The 20,093-nt window shown below is 30.8% G+C and overlaps 1 protein-coding gene across 1 annotated transcript; it reads right to left on the bottom strand.

Annotated features, from left to right (window-relative positions):
* Window positions 1-1,420: 1,420 nt before the first annotated feature.
* LOC141660112 (uncharacterized) lies at window positions 1,421-3,676 on the bottom strand. The gene is made up of 5 exons (XM_074467075.1): window positions 3,484-3,676; window positions 2,934-3,392; window positions 2,561-2,813; window positions 2,275-2,447; window positions 1,421-2,130 (listed from the first exon to the last, which is right to left on the bottom strand). Exons 1-5 carry the CDS (start codon window positions 3,674-3,676, stop codon window positions 1,421-1,423), a joined length of 1,788 nt encoding a protein of 595 aa, XP_074323176.1.
* Window positions 3,677-20,093: the final 16,417 nt, after the last annotated feature.

Below are 20,093 nucleotides of genomic sequence, written 5' to 3'. Positions count from 1 at the left end.
ATTTTTGAAATTTATAAAAATACCCCACATTAATCCACACAGAAAATTATTTAAGAATAAATAATTAACATAATATTTATTTGTAAATTTTATAAAATCCCAAAAATAATCATTATAGTTATAAAATCATAAAAATAATTTTAGAGAGAATTCAAATATTTATAGAAAAAAAACTGTAATAAAATCACTTTTAAGAGCGAAACAAAATCGTACAACCCACTAGTTGACCACACAATTCAGTCCCATACATTAGTAATCACATATACATAATAACAAAGTAATAACCCACTGACAGAATCCATACACATATTTTATTTACTAGGGACTTTTTGCCCGTGTCGCTCCAAATTTCTTCAATTTTGAATTTTTTTCACGAAGTTTGTAATTTTTATAACATAAACGGTTATCTTCTACTTTTATTTAATTTATTTGTTATAGTTATTTAGGTTCTGTTTATTTTGAAATATAAAATTGATATTATAGTTTAACATTAAATCTCAGTATTTTGATTAAGTTTTCTTTCTCTCACATTTTAACCAATTAAAAGTCTCTTAACTCATATTTTAACATTTCTCTTTTACGTTTTTAATAGTCAATATTTTAATAATTTGTACAACAAAACTGAGTAAATATATTTTTTAATTAAATACTTTTTTAAAAAATCCAGTAAATATTACATAACATAAATAGTACACCATGAGGATTCTTTAAAGTATGAGAATATTTTTATCAATCTTGTTCCTGCTTAAACTTTGCATTAGATTGGTACACAGTATATGAATAGATTTGGAATATAGAAAAACGTGGTTGATTTTTATTACTGTCTAAACATTACTAATCAGATATTTCAATTTTGTATAGCATTATACAATGGTGTCTACTTCAATAATGAAAGTTGACAGTGGATTATATATGTATATTGAGATAAAAAAATCTATTAAAGTTAATTGTCCATCTACATATTAAAAAGTTTGTTTACACATAGACTTAATAGTATACTGATATTAACCATGAAGACTAACTTGTAAAAGTGACACAGCTTGATATAACAAAGCAACATGACCTCAGTTATATCTCCAGAAATGAGACAAAAATTAAATAGTTCAAATTACTTGTTACAGTTATGTTCTGGAATTCGGATTCACTTAGCTGGAGATTAACGTTACCAAACAGTTTGCAATAACTATCATTCTGAGGAGCTTATTCCTCATAATAAGAAATTAGTCACATACATGAAACTATTATAAATGTAGGTGGGTATAGTATTGATATTTTAAATTTTAAGTGCGAGGAATATCTTCAATTAATTGAGGCAGAATTAGGATTCTATAATCTGCTACATAGAAAATTATAGTTAAAAGGAAAAATGAGTTTATTATAACCATGTGAAATATAACAACTTTTAGCTCAATATAACACATCAACATGACTTCAAATATGAGACAAAAATTAAATAGTTCAAATTACCTATTAGAGTTATGTTCTGGATATCTGATTCACTTAGCTGGAGATTAATGTTTCCAGAAATTTTACGCCTTGAGTAGAGAACATCATCTGCCATTGCTTTCCAATGTTGTTGCCATAGTTTCAAAGGATCTGCCACCTGATTATTAGATAATATGAATACAAACAATTGTCTCAGCTGAAAGGGCATAGCATGATTGGAATTCTCGGTCATGGCGACATCCCATTGTTTGTCATCCTTTAATAGGCCAAGAGCATCACATGCCTCTTTGTATGTATTATACACAATGTCATTAACAGTTCTGAGGTCTTTGAAAGATGTTGCTCCTTTAATGTGCATTAAAATCATACGCAGGTAAAATTTTTCTCCAGAAGATGCCTGAACATCAGATAAATGCCCAAAAACTGTACCACGTTCATGAATCTTCCACCTGTTTGGATCCTGTTTCCAAGTAAAATTCTGAGGAAACTGATGATATGTAAATTTTCTTGCCTCTGCTATGTTTTTATTTGCCTGAAACCATCCTTCCAATTTGCTAAATATCTTTTTAGCCTTCTCCGCAACATCTTGAAGATTTTCATGTTGCTTAAAAGACACACTCTTTTCGCCTTCCAAATGCACTGGCAAACGCTCAACAGTAGGAAAACGATGATGTATGTCAAATCCTAAAAGACGCTAGGCAGCTTCTGAAGTACATATGTAAGATGAAGTGCTTGCTTCATTTCCTTGCTGTTTTTTCCTGAGAATCATGGTAGCTGTATCGTGACCTTTCAAGCAGTATTTAAATAAATACTTCAAAGATCGCGAACTGTTACAAACCTCCAAATTAATAAGACAGTGGAAATGGACTAATAAATCCCTATTATAAGGAACCACGTATTGGTTATCAAGTTCCACTCCTTTCTTTGCCACAGTCAATCCTGTGCGTCGTCTACGATATACAGGAAAGCCACAATCGTCAAAAAATGTGTGAGCATTGCACCTGGATAAGGAAAAAAAGGATGCTTATTATATTGCTACATTTATGTTGTTAAATCTTGGTATAAAAAAACACAGGTATACCAATGCAAATGTCAAATATGAAAAAATCAACACCTTTTAGGAAAATGGCGACCACAATTCCCATTAACCATGCAAGGAGAGTAGGAGTAATCTTTTCTACATGGCCCATGAATCATGTGACTGTTGACAACATTAAAACCAATAGGATCATGATTTTTATCCGGTACTTTAGCCGAGATTAACTGATTAATGTCATCAACATTTTGTGGGCGATCTCTCGGGTGCAACCATATTAACATGTGACAGTGAGGAAGACCGCGCTTTTGGAATTCAATTACATGCATTACTACAAAAGAAAGATACAGTGATATATTTATTTATGACTTTAAAAGGTATAAACAATATGTAATAAACTAATATTTTATAACTGTAAGGAAGAAACTAAATCATAAGAGTGCATTACTACCTCCTATGCATTTCCCAAAATAATTCTTATTTTTGATAAGGTCCAGCAACTGGTCAAGTTTTAACTTGAAAACTCTTGCTGTCACATCAGGTTTGTCAACAACATCTACTCCAGGGAAAAAATTCATCATAATCTTAATCTCAGGCCATTGTGTATTACACGTCATTGTCAAAAATAGGGATGGATGACTGATGGTACGACAAATAGCTAATGAATCTTTAAAGTATTGTTTAATATATCTTTGCGAACCAGTGTGAGTTGCAGGAAGGATGACATTTTTGCCTTTTGTTGATGGATTTGTATAACCTTTTGATACTGAATCACAAATAGATTTATAAAGATCGGACCTTATTATATTCTGATGAGCTCGAATCCAGTCCAGTCTATATTGCTCAACTGCTGCAAAGGCATCTACCACAAATTGTTGCCATAAACGACGGCCAAGATGAAGATTCATGTCTGTTATAGTAAATATAAAGTTAGCACTAAAGATATAATTCTGAGCACAACCCTAATATATTATGCATCAGAAGATAGTGGTTAAAAGTACCTTCTTCTAGGCGTATCATTAACTTATAAGCATAATATTCTCGCATTGTGACAGTAGTTCTGTGCTGAGTCTCATCTGGATGTAGATCACTTACATTCTCATCCGACACTTTAGGCTTCTTGTTGTGAAGGGGAATATCTAGATGAAAACCATCATCACCATAAGGAAAAAACAACGGATATTGAAGCTGCATAAAGTGCTTGCAGGTTGAAAGAGATGTGTCCTAAGTCCAATCATGTATGATGATTTAGGAATAACTTTTATGTAATCTGTTTTAATTTCATTGATATTAATAAAAGACTTGTTTTGGTTTTATTGCGGGCTTTATCTATTTAAGTGTTTAAATAAGATATACCATAGTTTAGAGTAAAGCTTTTTATGGATTATGATGAGATCATAATAATGAGACCTAAAAGATGATAACTCTAAACTTAAATATTTCCTGGTCGTAGTATTACTAACTGGTAATTAGTAATCCGCAAAGATCGGTACATACTATGCTTGCTTCATTATGAAGGATGTCTGTTCTCATAGACATTTGTGTGGTGACACTATAGCTAGTATGTGGGTGCTTATTATAGAATAAGTTCACTAAACATGACTCACACAGCTGAACAACTGATGGAGTTCACTCACGTGTCAGCAGTTGTTCACATAGTGATAGTTGTACAAGTATCCTTAGACTTGAGGTCATCATAGTCATCTTATGTACACTGAACTATGCTTTGGTTTAGTTCTTAGTCTTCAGGGACAATTATAAGGGCTCTACTGGGTATAGGAATTTATACACGAAGATAGTGTATGATCAATAAAGGATCTACCCCTTCCAGTGAAGGAAGAGAATGTACAATGTTGATCCACTTATGCTAGTTCAGGAATCTCTGGCCAGAGTGAATGAAATTAGAAAGGAGTTTCTAATTTACATTAAATAGAACTAAGCATAGTGAATAGGAAAGCAAATGATTAAATAAGATAGGCTTGACACAAGTTCCATGCCTTGTATTTAATCGTGACATTGCAGGGTAGAAGGAATTGATTGTACGGTAACTACTCACTGAATAGGTTCTTGGTATTCTAAGCAGTGAATTCGTATTATCCGGATAGTCGCGATATGCTAAGAAGTATCCCTCACGATGTAGAATAAATTTGATTAATTTATTAATTAATCATATTTAAGGAATTAGAGAATTTATATAAATAATGATAAAATAGTTTTATTATTATTTATTTCTACTACCGGCTTAATATTGAACCTACAGGGTCACGCCATAAAAGAGAATGATTTAATTGTGGAGGAATTAATTAATAATGGCTGGTAATTATTTATTTGTGAAATAAATAATTAATTAGTAGATTTAATAATTGATTAAATGAGATTTAATTAATTATAAATTAATAAGAAAAGTTATTAATATTATTAATTAAGAATTTAATTTTGGAAATTAAATCAAGTGAGAGAATTATTTTTCTAAAGTATTTAGAAAAAGGATTAATGATTAAAAGGTGTTTTAATTATTAGTAAATTGGTTAATAAGAATAATCAATTAAAGGGTTAATAATAATATTTGATGGAAAATTTTCAGCTGAAAATTTTGCCTATAAATATACTATTATAAACCCTATTTGCCTCAACCCAAATAATTAACCCTAATTCTAAAGTAGAACAAGAGGGAGACAACTAATTCTCTCAACCTCTTCCTCCTCCATCACATTGTACTCTTGGTGGATACCGGTGGAGTGCTTCACACTTGAGGAGCAGCTGCTAGGAATTTCCGTTCATCGTTCTTGGTTCGCTATTAAAGACCTCCATCTTTCTATTAACGTAAAGCTTCTTAAGGTAAACGTACTGAACTACGAATTAAATATTATTTTTCGCATGGATCCTGCAGAGGGTTTCGGTTATTTTAAGATTTAAATTTACGTTTTCGTTGCGTTTATGTGCTAAAAACCCTTCAATGGCATCAGAGCTACTTGTGAAAAGTTTTTAATTCGTTTATGTGTTTAACTGTTTTCGATATATGAGCACGTGATTCGCCATGATTTGATATTGATATAATATGCTTATATATGTATGGTTTTGAATATATGATATTAATGTGAGTTGTATAATCATAAGATGATTATGTAATCTGTATATATACTGATATATACATGATTTATGTTTGTTCTAATTATGAGAATCATATTAGATACGGATTCTGAATTGGCTGCTGTAGATTTGCTGAAATATGGGTCTGGTGTCCAATTTACGCAAACGAATACCCTATTCCATAGGTAAACAAGCGTCTGAACAAAACTGATAGCTAAAGCTATCAACGAACCGTCTGTAAGGCGTTTGACGTTGTTTACTGCCCGTAAATAGTGATTCTTGTTTTTCTGATTTGATTCTGATTTTTCTGATTTTTGTCATATTTTTTTTATGATTAGATCATGGATAATATGATATGTTAAGATCAGATTATGTGTTTTAACATGCTTTTATGAGTTGTATGAGCATGGTGGATGGTTATGGCCTTTCGACCTTAGTGTAATAGTTTTGGTTTTGGTTTTAAATACCACTTGCATGTCGTCAATCTTTGTAATCATAAATCTCGAATGTAACTCGAGTTATTCTTGTAAGTTCATTAGAATAGTTTTACTTTCAATCATGTAATATAATTGAAGACTCAAGAAGGCTATCCAATGGAGGTGATACAAAGAAGAAGATGATGCATACAAGAAGTCTAAACAAAGAAGAAGACTTATATAATAAGTAGTTGTATTTATTTCCATCACCATATTAGATTGACCTTGATCTTTATCATGAGCTTGATAAAGATCACATAGGATGGGGCCATAACCAAACACATTTACTTTATTACACTTTACATTTACTTGTTTATTTAATTTTATATATGAGATATATGCCTATCTTTACCATGCGATGATAGATTTAGGTGAACTTAAATCAATATAAGGCGTGCTCTAGAAAATCTAGAATATGAATCATTTCTTGCCTTAACAATAATATTATGAATACAATCATGAGATTCTTGTGTTTATGAAACACGTAATTAAATATGAATTTTCAATATTGAGAGAAATGATGATTCTGTCAAAAGCAGATTTCTATCTGTAAGAAAGGGGTATTAAGTGACGCCTCTTGACAATGCTCCCCCCGATCTGGGAATCATCTGATTATCGATTATTGATTTGAAATATTTAATTTAAAAGGAAGCCGGGTCTTCTTCCTCGAGTCTTGTCACAACGACCAATCCTGAAAGACCACTCTTTCGAAGTAAATTCGTTTTCATTGCTTTCAAAACATTTATTTAAAATAATAATGAGAATATTGAAAACCGGAATTGTTTACTTCGCCAACTCTTCTTTCATCCCGAACAAGAAGTGGTTCTTATTTTTAAATCATTGTCGTTTCGTGCTACAGCCAAGGGCTTTGATTTCGAAATAAGAAATACTTGTCTATTACATAGAGATGTGTACATTGAATTAGAATCTAAAGGTCGTTACGTGCTACAGCCATAGGCCGTTGGAGACTGATTCAATTGTACGAAATGTTGGGTTAGACTTGACTTAGAATATTGAGTTTGTCGTGCTACAGCCGTGACTCAATTATTCAAGAGGCTAAATTTTTATTAGGGAATAACATAAGATGTAATTGACAAGAGTTGTCTGCCTATTGAACATCACATGACGTTTCGTGCTACAGCCGAGGTTGTGTGATGGAATGTAGGATCCCTATTCCCACTAGCATTATGAATTCTTAATTTTCACTTAGGGGTTGTATAAATTAGATAAACTAGTGGGAGCCACTTATGAATAAAGACCCGATTCATATAGTGTTTTGAAATGAAATTGAATATTTGCTAAGTATTGTTATGTGTTCATCATTTACAGATTTACTATATTCGTTATGTCTTCTGCACTATCACTCCGGAGTATACTAGATGCTCACAAGTTGACTGGTCCTAATTTTGCTGACTGGCTTCGAAACTTGAGAATTGTTCTCATGGTTGAGAAGCTGGAATATGTGCTTGACTCACCTAAGCCTACTGAACATGCTAGCGATGCACATAATGATGAACATGTTGTGTATCATAAGTGGATAAATGATGCAAATATTTCTCAATGCATCATGCTAGCTTCCATAAACATTGAGCTACATAAGCAACATGAGCATATGGATACTCACACTATCCTTATGCATCTACAAGAGTTGTATGATATGGCAGGGAGGACAGCTTGATATGAGATATTGAAGGAACTGTTTGGTTGTAGGATGTCTGAGGGATCATCTGTGAATGACCATGTACTTAAGATGATCAATTTGATTGAACATCTTGGACAATGTGGTTTTGCCATGGATGGGGAGCTGAGCCAAGACTTGGTCTTGCAATCACTTCCGAGTTCATTCTCGCAGTTTGTTGTGAACTTTCACATGAATAATCTGGATGTCAGCCTGCCTGAACTCCACAACATGTTGAAGACTGCGGAATTGAATTTTCCCCCAAAGAAGAGTTCTGTTCTTCTAATTGCTGAAGGTTCCAATCCTAAGAAAAGGAAGAAGAACCCTTCCAAGAAGAAGAAAGTAGGTGAGAAAAAGCTGGTTCCACCAAAAGCTGAAGACCCCAAGAGCAAAGCTGTTTGCTTTCACTGTAACAAGGTGGGGCACTGGAAGAGGAACTACAAGGTTTACCTTGCAGAATTGAAGAAGAAGGGTAGTGAGACTACCGCTTCTGATTCAGGTATGTTCATGATCGAAGTTAATATGTCACTAAGTCAAATTTCTACTTGGGTATTAGATACCGCCTGTGGTTCTCATATTTGCAATTCGTTGCAGGGATTAAGGAGAAGTAAGACTCTTGAAGAAGATGAGGTGATTCTACGGAGGGGAAATGGAGCAAGAGTTGCTGCTGAAGCTGTAGGATCATTTCATTTACATATGCCTACGGGCAAGACTATTGTTCTAAATAATTGTTATTTTGTTCCCTCGATTGTGAGGAATATTATTTCTATTCCATGTTAGACTTGGCTGGATTTTTGTTTGTTATTCAGAATAATAAATGTTCAATTCTTAGAGATAAAGTTCTTTATGGAAGTGGTATTTTAAACAATGGTCTGTATGTATGTAACGAAAAGCATAATTTACTACAAATTGAACATACTAATAAAAGAAAAAGGGATGATGAAAATCTCACTTTCTTGTGGCACTATGGACTTAGTCATATAAGTAAAAATAGACTGCGGACATTGCATAAGGAAGGGTTACTTGACCCCTTTGATTTTGAATCATATCCTACATGCGAGTCTTGTCTATTGGGTAAAATGACCAAATCTCCATTTAGTGGACATGGAGAGAGGGCTGCAGATTTGCTAGGATTGGTACACACAGATGTATGTGGACCAATGTCTACACAAGCCATGGGTGGATTTTCATATTTCATTGCTTTCATAGATGATCGATCTAGATTCAGATATGTGTATTTGATGAAACACAAGTCTGAAGCCTTTGAAAAGTTCAAAGAATATAAGTATGAAGTGGAGAAAAAACCAAACATAGTATTATAACTCTTCAATCAGATCGAGGTGGTGAATACTTGAATGGAGAGTTTCTAGCTTATCTCAAAGAAAATGGTATAGTCTCCCAGTGGACTCCTCCATATACTCCACAGTTGAATGGGGTATCTGAAAGGAGAAATTGAACTTTGTTAGACATGGTTCGGTCCATGACGAGCTATGCGAATCTTCCAGTATTCCTGTGGGGTTATGCATTGGAAACCTCAGCATATTTACTGAATAAAGTGCCTTCCAAATCTGTTCCTCAAACTCCATATGAGATATGGAAAGAAAGGAAACCGAGTCTTAAACACATTAGGATTTGGGGATGTCCAGCTTATGTCAAGAAAGTTGACCTAGATAAGCTGAAATCTCGATCCATAAAATGTAATTTTGTGGGATATCCTAAAGAGACTTTAGGGTATTACTTTTACACCGATCATCGAGTGTTTGTCTCCAGATATGCTACCTTCTTGGAAAAGCAGTTTATCCTTGAAGGAAACAGTGGGAGAAAAATTGAACTTGATGAAGTTTAAGAAGCACAAACTACTACGGATCAAGTGGAAACACCTGTTCAGACTGAACAACCTTCTGTGGAACAACCCATTTATAGGTCAGAGAGAGTGTCTCGCCAACCTGAGAGGTATTATGGCCTTGTCATTGAGAATGACAATGAGTTGTCAATCATTGATGATGACGACCCTGTGACCTATAATGAGGCTATGAGTAGTGTTGACTCAGAGAAATGGCATAGTGCCATGAAATCCGAAATGGAATCTATGTATACCAACCAAGTATAAACTCTAGTTGAGGCGCCTGAAGGTGTTAAGCCTATTGGGTGCAAGTGGGTATACAAAAGAAAGATTGGAGCAGATGGGCAGGTGGAGACCTATAAGGCCAGGCTCGTGGTAAAAGGATTCAGACAAAGGCAAGGGATTGACTTTTATGAAACTTTTTTGCCTGTAACCCTGTTAAAATCAATTCGGATTTTGCTTGTGATTGCTGCTTACTATGACTATGAGATCTGGCAAATGGACGTGAAAACGGCCTTCCTCAATGAGAAAATTAAAGAGGAAGTGTATATGACACAACCAAAGGGTTTTCTTTCCAAGGGAAATGAACACCTAGTGTGTAAGCTGATGCGAACCATATATGGTTTAAAGCAAGCTTCTCGTAGATGGAACATCCGTTTTGATGAGACAATCAAAGAGTTTGGTTTTATCAAAAACATAGATGAACCATGTGTCTACAAAAAGGTTAGTGGGAGCGCGGTAACATTTCTTGTATTGTATTAAAAGAGGAGACGTCAAGAGAGTTGACACACATAACAACGTAGCAGACCCACTCACAAAGCCACTTTCTCAAAGTCACTTTGATCGTCATAAAGATAAGATGGGTATTAGATACCAGAGTGATTGGCTTTAGTACAAGTGGGAGATTGAAAGAGATGTGTCCTAAGTCCAATCATGTATGATGATTTAGGAATAAGTTTTATGTAATCTGTTTTGATTTCATTGATATTAATGAAAGACTTGTTTTGGTTTTATTGCGGGATTTATCTATTTAAGTGTTTAAATAAGTTATACCATAGTTTAGAGTAAAGCTTTTTATGGATTATGATGAGATCATAATAATGAGACCTAAAAGATGATAACTCTAAACTTATATATTTCCTGGTCGTAGGATTACTAACTGGTAATTAGTAATCCGCAAAGATCGGTACATACTATGCTTGCTTCATTATGAAGGATGTCTGTGCTCATAGACATTTGTGTGGTGACACTATAGCTAGTATGTAGGTGCTTATTATAGAATAAGTTCACTAAACATGACTCACACAGCTGAACAACTGATGGAGTTCACTCACGTGTCAGCAGTTGTTCAAATAGTGATAGTTGTACAAGTATCCTTAGACTTGAGGTCATCATAGTCATCTTGTGTACACTGAACTATGCTTTGGTTTAGTTCTTAGTCTTCAGGGACAATTATAAGGGCTCTACCGGGTATAGGAATTTGTACACGAAGATAGTTATGATTAATAAAGGATCTACCCCTTCCAGTGAAGGAAGAGAATGTTCAATGTTGATCCACTTATGCTAGTACAGGAATCTCTGGCCAGAGTGAATGAAATTAGAAAGGAGTTTCTAATTTACATTAAATAGAACTAAGCATAGTGAATGGGAAAGCAAATGATTAAATAAGATAGGCTTGACACAAGTTCCATGCCTTGTATTTAATCGTGACATTGCAGGGTAGAAGGAATTGATTGTACGGTAACTACTCACTGAATAGGTTCTTGGTATTCTAAGCAATAAATTTGTATTATCCGGATAGTCCCGATATGCTGAGAAGTATCCCTCACGATGTAGAATAAATAAGATTATTTTATTAATTAATCATATTTAATGAATTAGAGAATTTATATAAATAATGATAAAATAGTTTTATTATTATGTATTTCTATTACCGGCTTAATATTGAACCTACAGGGTCACACCATAAAAGAGAATAATTTAATGGTGGAGGAATTAATTAATAATGGCTGGTAATTATTTATTTATGAAATAAATAATTAATTAGCATATTTAATAATTGATTAAATGAGATTTAATTAATTATAAATTAATAAGAAAAGTTCTTAATATTATTAATTAAGAATTTAATTTTAGAAATTAAATCAAGTGAGAGAATTATTTTTCTAAAGTGTGTAGAAAAGGGATTAATGATTAAAAGGTGTTTTAATTATTAATTAATTGGTTAATAAGAATAATCAATTAAAGGGCTAATAATAATAATATTTTATGGAAAATTTTTAGCTGAAAATTTTGCCTATAAATATTCTATTATAAACCCTATTTGCCTCAACCCAAATAATTAACCCTAATTCTAAAGTAGAACAAGAGGGAGTCAACTAATTCTCTCAACCTCTTCCTCCTCCATCACATTGTACTCTTGGTGGATACCGGTGGAGTGCTTCACACTTGAGGAGCAGCTGCTAGGGATTTCCGTTCATCGTTCTTGGATCGCTATTAAAGACCTCCATATTTCCATTAACGTAAAGCTTCTTAAGGTAAACATACTGAACTACGAATTAAATATTATTTTTCGCATGGATCCTGTGGAGGGTTTCGATTTTTTTAAGATTTAAATTTACATTTTCGTTGCGTTTATGTGCTAAAAACCCTTCACAAATTACATATATTCTTTTCAGATATATCTGCTTTGTTTGAACGACAATATCTCTGAATAGGCAAGTATCATCGCTATCTCCAACTACCAAGGCTGCCACCTCATTTGAAGGTCCAACCTGGTTTTTCCTGCCAGAGGCTGACTTAGATGAAACCAAAAGCAAACTAAAGTCGTCTGTTTCACCAAGATTAATACGATCACGCGCATAACGAAAACCTTATGCCAATTGATTATTTTCGTCAAGCATCTTTAACAACCCTTCTACAATATCTGGATCAAGCACTTCTGAGCCAGGTACTGCATTCATGCGATTTTCTATTTTATTTTCAGTGTCATACACATACAGTTGGCAGAATTTTGCTAGTTGACCATCCTTGGGTTTGAGGCTTCCAATTAGATGATAGTTTTGGTCATTAAGTTTAAAACAGTAAGGCCCTCCTCCATTGTTAATTTTGCGGTATATTTTGCCACCAATTGAGGTGAACTGAAATAGGGAATTATATGTTCTTATGTTGAGCCTGAAGTGATCAAATTTTTCACCTCCAGATTGCAAAGAAGCAAGTAAGGAAGGAGGACATTTTTCAGCAGAAAGCTTAACTTGACCATCTTTGCAACACATTGTAAAAGTTGGTGTGCTATTCTTCGATAATTTATTGTTCCGTTCTTCATTCCACATTCGTGCGTTACACTTCTGACATACCTTAGATGGAGCCCGAGGTCCATGTATCCCGTCCATAAGTCTGACAATAAAAATTCATATAAAGATAAAAATGTCATAGTTTCATAAATTATGTTTCCTTTGTGACGTAGTTAAAATATTTATGCTACCTGGGAAATATTGATTATTGTCTTCTTCATCACCGGATAAGTACTCACCTCTATGAGCTGTGCTATGATAATATTAAAGAAATAGATTAATGTTCATCTAAATAGGATAATCATTGAGGTTTGATTGTAATGAGTGGTTATCAGTTTGAACATACCTTCAGCATCTGAGTCATTTGCATTATCATCTGAAAAAAATAATATATAGAAATATAATTTTTTCTGGTAAATACAAAATGGCTTATTGTCTAAAAAACTGACTGAAATCTGTCTTAATATATTTTACCAGAAATATATTGCTCATAGTCCGGCATGTGTTCAATTGGTATCTCAGCAGCATCGTTGAATGCTTCAAACAAATTCCTTTTACCAGACGCAGAAGAACCATCATTTGCTCTAGGCGTTCTTATTGAATCATTGTTATCTGAAATTGATATTAGAGAATGCTATTCTAATTTAAATCATAAACATGTACGAAACTATATAGGCTCACAAAGACGGGGACATACCGTGTGAAGCTTGAAACCAAACTGAGTATAAATAATAGAAAACATCAGTTCAAGGTTGCAATACTTTTTAATATTGTGTGATGTTGACAAATGAGTATTTCGGAATACCTGGCCTTTTGACACCAATTTGCTCAGGCTCTGGAATATGAACTGTTACATGTCTCTTACGCTGATTTTTTTAGCTTGTGAAGGAGTTTCCAGCATGCGATGATCAAGTTGAGCCTGATTTATGTTCAAATTTGGCTTCGGATGCATTTGTAAACATGTGTCTGTGAACAAATTTTAACAAATCAGTATCTCCCTATAAACATGTGTCTGTGAACAAATTTTAACAAATCAGTATCTCCCTGTAATAATATGAATTAGTATCTCATTGAACTTTAATTTATTTTAAAAATATTTTAAATCATAAAATTTCATTTATATATTTTGTTATTAATTTATAATTAATTCAATTTAGATAGGTGTTGATATTTTGTTTATATTTCATTTTGTATCGTTCACTTTTTCAGTCAATAAATATTATTTACACAGTTTTTTCAGTTTATAAATATTGTTTAAGTTTTTTTCAGTTAATCAATATTTTTTCACATATATGTTTTTCTACATATATTGCTTAAACATGTGAACTCGAAATCAATTTTTGTCAATTACTCCTCTAACTGTATTTCTGTATATAAATTTCAAATATAAAAAATTAGTTCAATATTACTCGGCGTCGCCTTACGGTGACCCCTCGCAGTTTAAAATTTGGGAAATTAAAAAAATGTAAATACTTAATATGAGTTATTTTAAAACCGTTGAATTGAAAACTGCAATGTTACATTTCTATATATATTGCTTAAATATATGAATTTGAAATTAATTTGTGTCAATTACTCTCTAACTGTATTTCTATATATATAACTTAAATATAAAAAAATTAGTTCTATATTACTCGGCATCGCCTTACGACAACACCTCGTAGTTTAAAATTTGGAAAATTAAAAAATGAAAGTACTCAATATAAGTTATTTTAAAATAGTTGAATTGAAAACTACAATGTTACATTTCTTCATATATTGCTTACAGATGTGAATTTGAATTCAATTTTTGTCAATTACTCTCTAACTGTATTACTATATATATAACTTAAATATAAAAAAATAGTACAATATTACTCAGCGTCGCCTTACGGTGACACCTCGCAGTTTAAAATTTTGAAAATTAAAAGATATAAATACTAATATAAGTTATTTTAAAACTATTGAATTGAAAACCATAATATTTTACCTGAATACATATACAAAACATATAAATTAGTGCATTAAAACAAAAGTCATTATTCTGCTAAAGGAAATTTTTTATTCAAAAGTATTTTAATATTATTGCGACGTCTCGTCGTTTAAACATTATACAATTAAAATATTTTTTTATCAGCACAGATCCATATCAATGCTCTATAATTTGCAAAATGATTCTCCAGTTTTCTAAAAGATTTATTGGAAGTCTCTTGAACAGTAGATGTCATGGAAATCACAAATTGATTCCAAATAGCTAATGGCAAGATTGCAAGCATATGTGTGTTCTGCAAATGTTTTTAAAAAAAGTTAACTAAAAACATAGATATTAAACAATATACTATTCGTATTTACATCCTGATTCTAATCCTAATGCTGAATTTGCCACAATATTCTATGTGAATTGAAATCATGGAGAATATAATTGAGAGTTAAGATTGTAATCACATCCTCATTCTAATCCTGATACTGACAAACCCTGATTCATATCTTGTTGCATAAGAAATCGGGATTTTTCAGCATCAAGATTAGAATCAGGATGTTAATATGTAGATTATGCTCCAATAGATGTGAGAAATGGGATTGTTCGCTCAAACCTTCAATGTCCAAGCTACTTGAGTAACATCCAGAGCGGACAAATGCTGATGGTCGTCCATATCTGAATGCAAGAAGAGGAGAAGCTTAATAAATTACTATGGAACTTCAATGTATATTTGAGAAAATAAAAAATGTGTACCTCTATTACCTTCTTTTGATGTTTGAGTATAGGTTGAGAGCCCAGACATGTGAATATATAGTACGGTTAAACGAAATTGATTATGGTAGAGTTGCATAATATTTTTAACTTTTAAACAGATATGCACTATTTTCATTGATTAATTGACTGAGAATTTGTGTAGCCATAATATCCTCTGTGAATTGTAATCATGGAGAATCTAATTGAAAGTTAAGATTGTAATCACATGATGATTCTAATACTGATGCTAACAAACCCTGATTCATATCCTGATGAAGGAGAAATCCAAGAACATATCATGATCTTAATCATATCTTGTTGCAGAAGAAATCAGGATTTCTCATTATCGGGATTAAAATTAGGATGTTAATATGCAGAATATGCGCCAAGAGATGTGAACAATGGTTCGAATGTAACTGATAGAATTAAATCACACCTCACAAATAAGATTATGCCTGATTGCCTCCCCATGGTTATTCCTTGATATCCACATTCTTGTCACCCGAACCTTCAATTTCCAAGCTACTTGAGTAGCATCCAAAGCGGAAAAATGCTGATGGTCGTTCATATCTGAATGCAAGAAGAGGAGAAACTTAATAAATTAATATAAAACTTCAATTTATATTTGAGAAAATCAAGAATGTGTATCACTATTATGTTCTTCTGATGTTTGAGTATAGGTTGAGAGCCCAAGCATGTGAATATATAGTACAGTTAAATGAAGTTGATTATGGTAAAGTTGCATAATATTTTCAACTTTTAAACAGATATGCACTATTTTCATTGATTAATTGACTGAGAGATTATGTATCCACAATATTCTCTGTCAATTGTAATCACAAAGAATATGATTGAGAGTTTAGAAAACTTGTTTCATGAATATTGTGTCTAACATGGTAAGAAATGTAACAATATAACCGGTCACGCGTAACTTGCATTTGAGGGTGATGAAAGTGATATAGGTATAAAAATGCGCACATTGATAGCATAATCACCCGGATAGAAAGCATATTCATTAGTTCCCCTTAAAAAAATTAAATTCTGGAATATTTATAAGATATGTTATATTTAAACTTGCCACTAATAATGTCAAAATAAAAAGAAATAGAAGAATAAGTAATAAAAAAATAATGTAGTATGTGTATCTGTGATACCACATTTTTTTACTCCCCTATGTTTGAGCAACGTGTGATGATTATCAAGTTATTTTGATAACCATTTTCTTGTTGTGAGTCAAAATCCCCTTCAACATGCTTAAAACCGATATCATGTTTAAACTTTTCACATAAATCTAAGATTACCCGTGCATGGAACATTATACACAAAATAATATTGACGAAATTGCAACAATAACCAAATATCTACATAAACAGATGCAGTATATGCACTTGTTTTAGATATTAACCTTATAACCTACTTTAGTTAGATTATAAAGGGAGATGAGAGCTCTAACAAAAAAAAACGTTATCAAATGCTAATCAGGTTTGAAAACGACACAGATGACATAGAAGTAATATAAGGATGGTTGAAATACTCGTCGACACAAATTTTGATTCTTCAATATTTTAATATTAGTAATAGTCACCTTAAAGTGACACTTCCAATTTTAAACATTATAAAATAAATTCTTCCAAAAAAAGATAATAAAATTAAAATATTCAAAATAATAGCTAAATTTTGATATAAAATTTAGTTCAATATTACCCGCCATCACGTTAGGCGACACCTTACACTTTAAACTTTGAAAAAAAATATAAATACTCTATATAAGTTATTTTAAAATATGTTAATTGACAACTTATACTTGATGTATACAATTTATAAAAGCAAACATTAGTACATTAAAATTATTTTCTAGCAGAATTTTTCTATAAAAAATTCATTTTAATAATACTGATATCCACCTTAACACCTCCTATTTTAAGAATTACAAAATTAATTATTGAAAAAAATATTATAAAATTAAAGTATTTCTTTTCTCGATATAGTTTGCTCTAAAAAATTTAAGATTACATAAAATATAACAATGATTTTGAAATGCAGATAAATCTAATTTTTCGAAAATGTAAACTGTGTATGCATATATTTTGAAATGCATAAAAATATCATATAAATATCACACTATCTCTTTTTTAAATTTTTGGAGATTTTCATTAATTCATTAAATATTTGATATTTTTAATATTAAAAGATAATTGACCTCAAAATCAATATTACATAAGGTTACATAATTTATCCAAACTTTTCATAGTTTAATATTGCACTTTTATCTATCTAATATTGTTTTGTACATAATTTGAGTGAACTTAATAATTTTATTAGTTAAATACAATAAAAAGTATTCATATAAACTAAATTTATTATTTATATACTATGATACTATTTAATCTAATTTTTTCAATAAAATGTAAAAATGTATAAATTTGTACTAAATTTATTATTTATATACTATGCAATTTCGGTAAGTTCTTTTTTTACAAAGTCAATTAATATATTAAAATAAAACACAGATAGTTCAAACCTCACGAAAAAGACACTAATACAATTGTTAAACATATCAATTAGTTCAACATTACTCGGTGTCCCACACCTGACACTTTAAACTTTGAAATAAGTTATTTTAAAATATGTTAATTGAAAATCACTATGTTATATTTGATGTATACAATTTGTAAAAGTAAAACATTAGTGCATTAAAATTATTTTACAACGAAACCTTTTTATTAAAAAACTATTTTAATATTACTGATATCCACCTAAAACTGACACTTCCAATTTTAAAAATTATAAGTAATTCTTCAAAAAAAAAGATAATAAAATTAAAATATTTTAAAATTACAAAAATTACATTAATTATGAAAAGGTAAATATATACAAATAAAAATTATATAGTTATATTCAAAATAGCATACAATTTAGTTCAATATCACCCAACCTCGCACTTTAAACTTTGAAAAAATAAATATATATACTTTACATAAGTTATTTTAAAATATGTTATTTGACAACTATTTTATTATATTTGATGTATACAATTTGTAAAAATATATATTAGTGCATTAAAATTATTTTACAACAAAAACTTTTTGTTAAAAAATCATTTAGTATTACTGATAGCCACCTTAAACTCACACCTCCAATTTTAAACATTATAAAATTAATTATTCAAAAAAAAATAATAAAATTAAAATATTTATTTTCTCAACACAGTTTAATGTAAAAAAATTTAAAATTATATAAATTACATTAATTGTCAAAAGGTAAATATATACTATAGACAAATAAAAAGTATATCAAAATAGCTGAATTTTGATATACAATTTAGTTCAATATTACTCGCCATGGCAACACCTCATACTTTAAACTTAAAAAAAAATATAAATACTCTACATCAGTTATTTTAAAATATGTTAATTGATAACCACTATGTTATATTTGATGTATACAATTTACAAAAGTAAACATTAGTGCATTAAAATTATTTTTCTAACGGATTTTTTTTATTAAAAATTCAATTTAATATTACTTATATTCATCTTACATTGACACCTCCTATTTTAAGCATTATAAAATTAATTCTTAGAAAAATATTATAAAATTAAAATATTTCTTTTCTCGACAAAATTTGTTGTAAAAAAAATTAAAATTACATAAAATATAACAATGATTTTGAAATGCAGATAAATATTATTTTTTTGAAAATGTAAACTGTGTATGCATATATTTTGAAATGCATAAAAATATCACATAAATATCAAACTATCTCTTTTTTAAATTTTTTGATATTTTTATTAATTTATTCAATATTTGAGATTTTAATATCAAAAGATAATTGACCTCAAAATCAATATTACATAAGGTTACATAATTTATCCAAACTTTTCATAGTTTAATATTGCACTTTTATCTTCATAATATTTTTTTGTACATAATTTGAATGAACTTAATAATTTTATTAGTTAAATACAATAAAAAGTATGCATATAAACTAAATTTATTATTTATATACTATGATACTTTTTAATCTGATTTTTTCAATAAAATGTAAAAATGAATAAACTTGTACTAAATTTATTATTTATATACTTTGCAATTTCTGTAACTATAAAAACGTTCTTTTTTTATAAAGTCAAATGATATATTAAAATAGAACACAACAAGCCCTGATAGTTCAAACCTCACGAAGAAGATACTAATACAATTATTAAACATAGCATGCAGTCTCACATACTCTTGGACCAAATATACTAAAGAAGAACCCACTCACTATTTACTTTACGATTACAATCTTACATTACTTGGTCATAATTTAGAAAATTGAAGTTCACTAAGCAACAGACTACAAATTAGCAAAAATCACCGACACTAACACTGAAATATGGCATTATAGTTAAACTTCAATTCATTCCTCTAGCATTAGCTTTCTCCATCATTGCCAATTGCATCAGCACTTCTTTGCATGATACATGATACAAGGTGCAATATCACTGCAATTTAATAGTATTAACTACAGCAGTC

This window comes from Apium graveolens, chromosome 5, assembly GCF_009905375.1.
Source record: "Apium graveolens cultivar Ventura chromosome 5, ASM990537v1, whole genome shotgun sequence".
Classification (NCBI taxonomy): Eukaryota; Viridiplantae; Streptophyta; class Magnoliopsida; order Apiales; family Apiaceae; genus Apium; species Apium graveolens.
This window is presented reverse-complemented; position numbering and strand designations above follow the sequence as displayed.

Coding starts and splice junctions, on each gene's coding strand:
- LOC141660112 (XM_074467075.1), bottom strand. CDS start 3,676: ATGCAGCTTCAATATCCGTTGTTTTTTCCTTATGGTGATGATGGTTTT. Junction 3,393..3,483: donor AATGATACGCCTAGAAGAAG/GTACTTTTAACC, acceptor TTACTATAACAG/ACATGAATCTTCATCTTGGC. Junction 2,814..2,933: donor TTTTGGGAAATGCATAGGAG/GTAGTAATGCAC, acceptor TTTCTTTTGTAG/TAATGCATGTAATTGAATTC.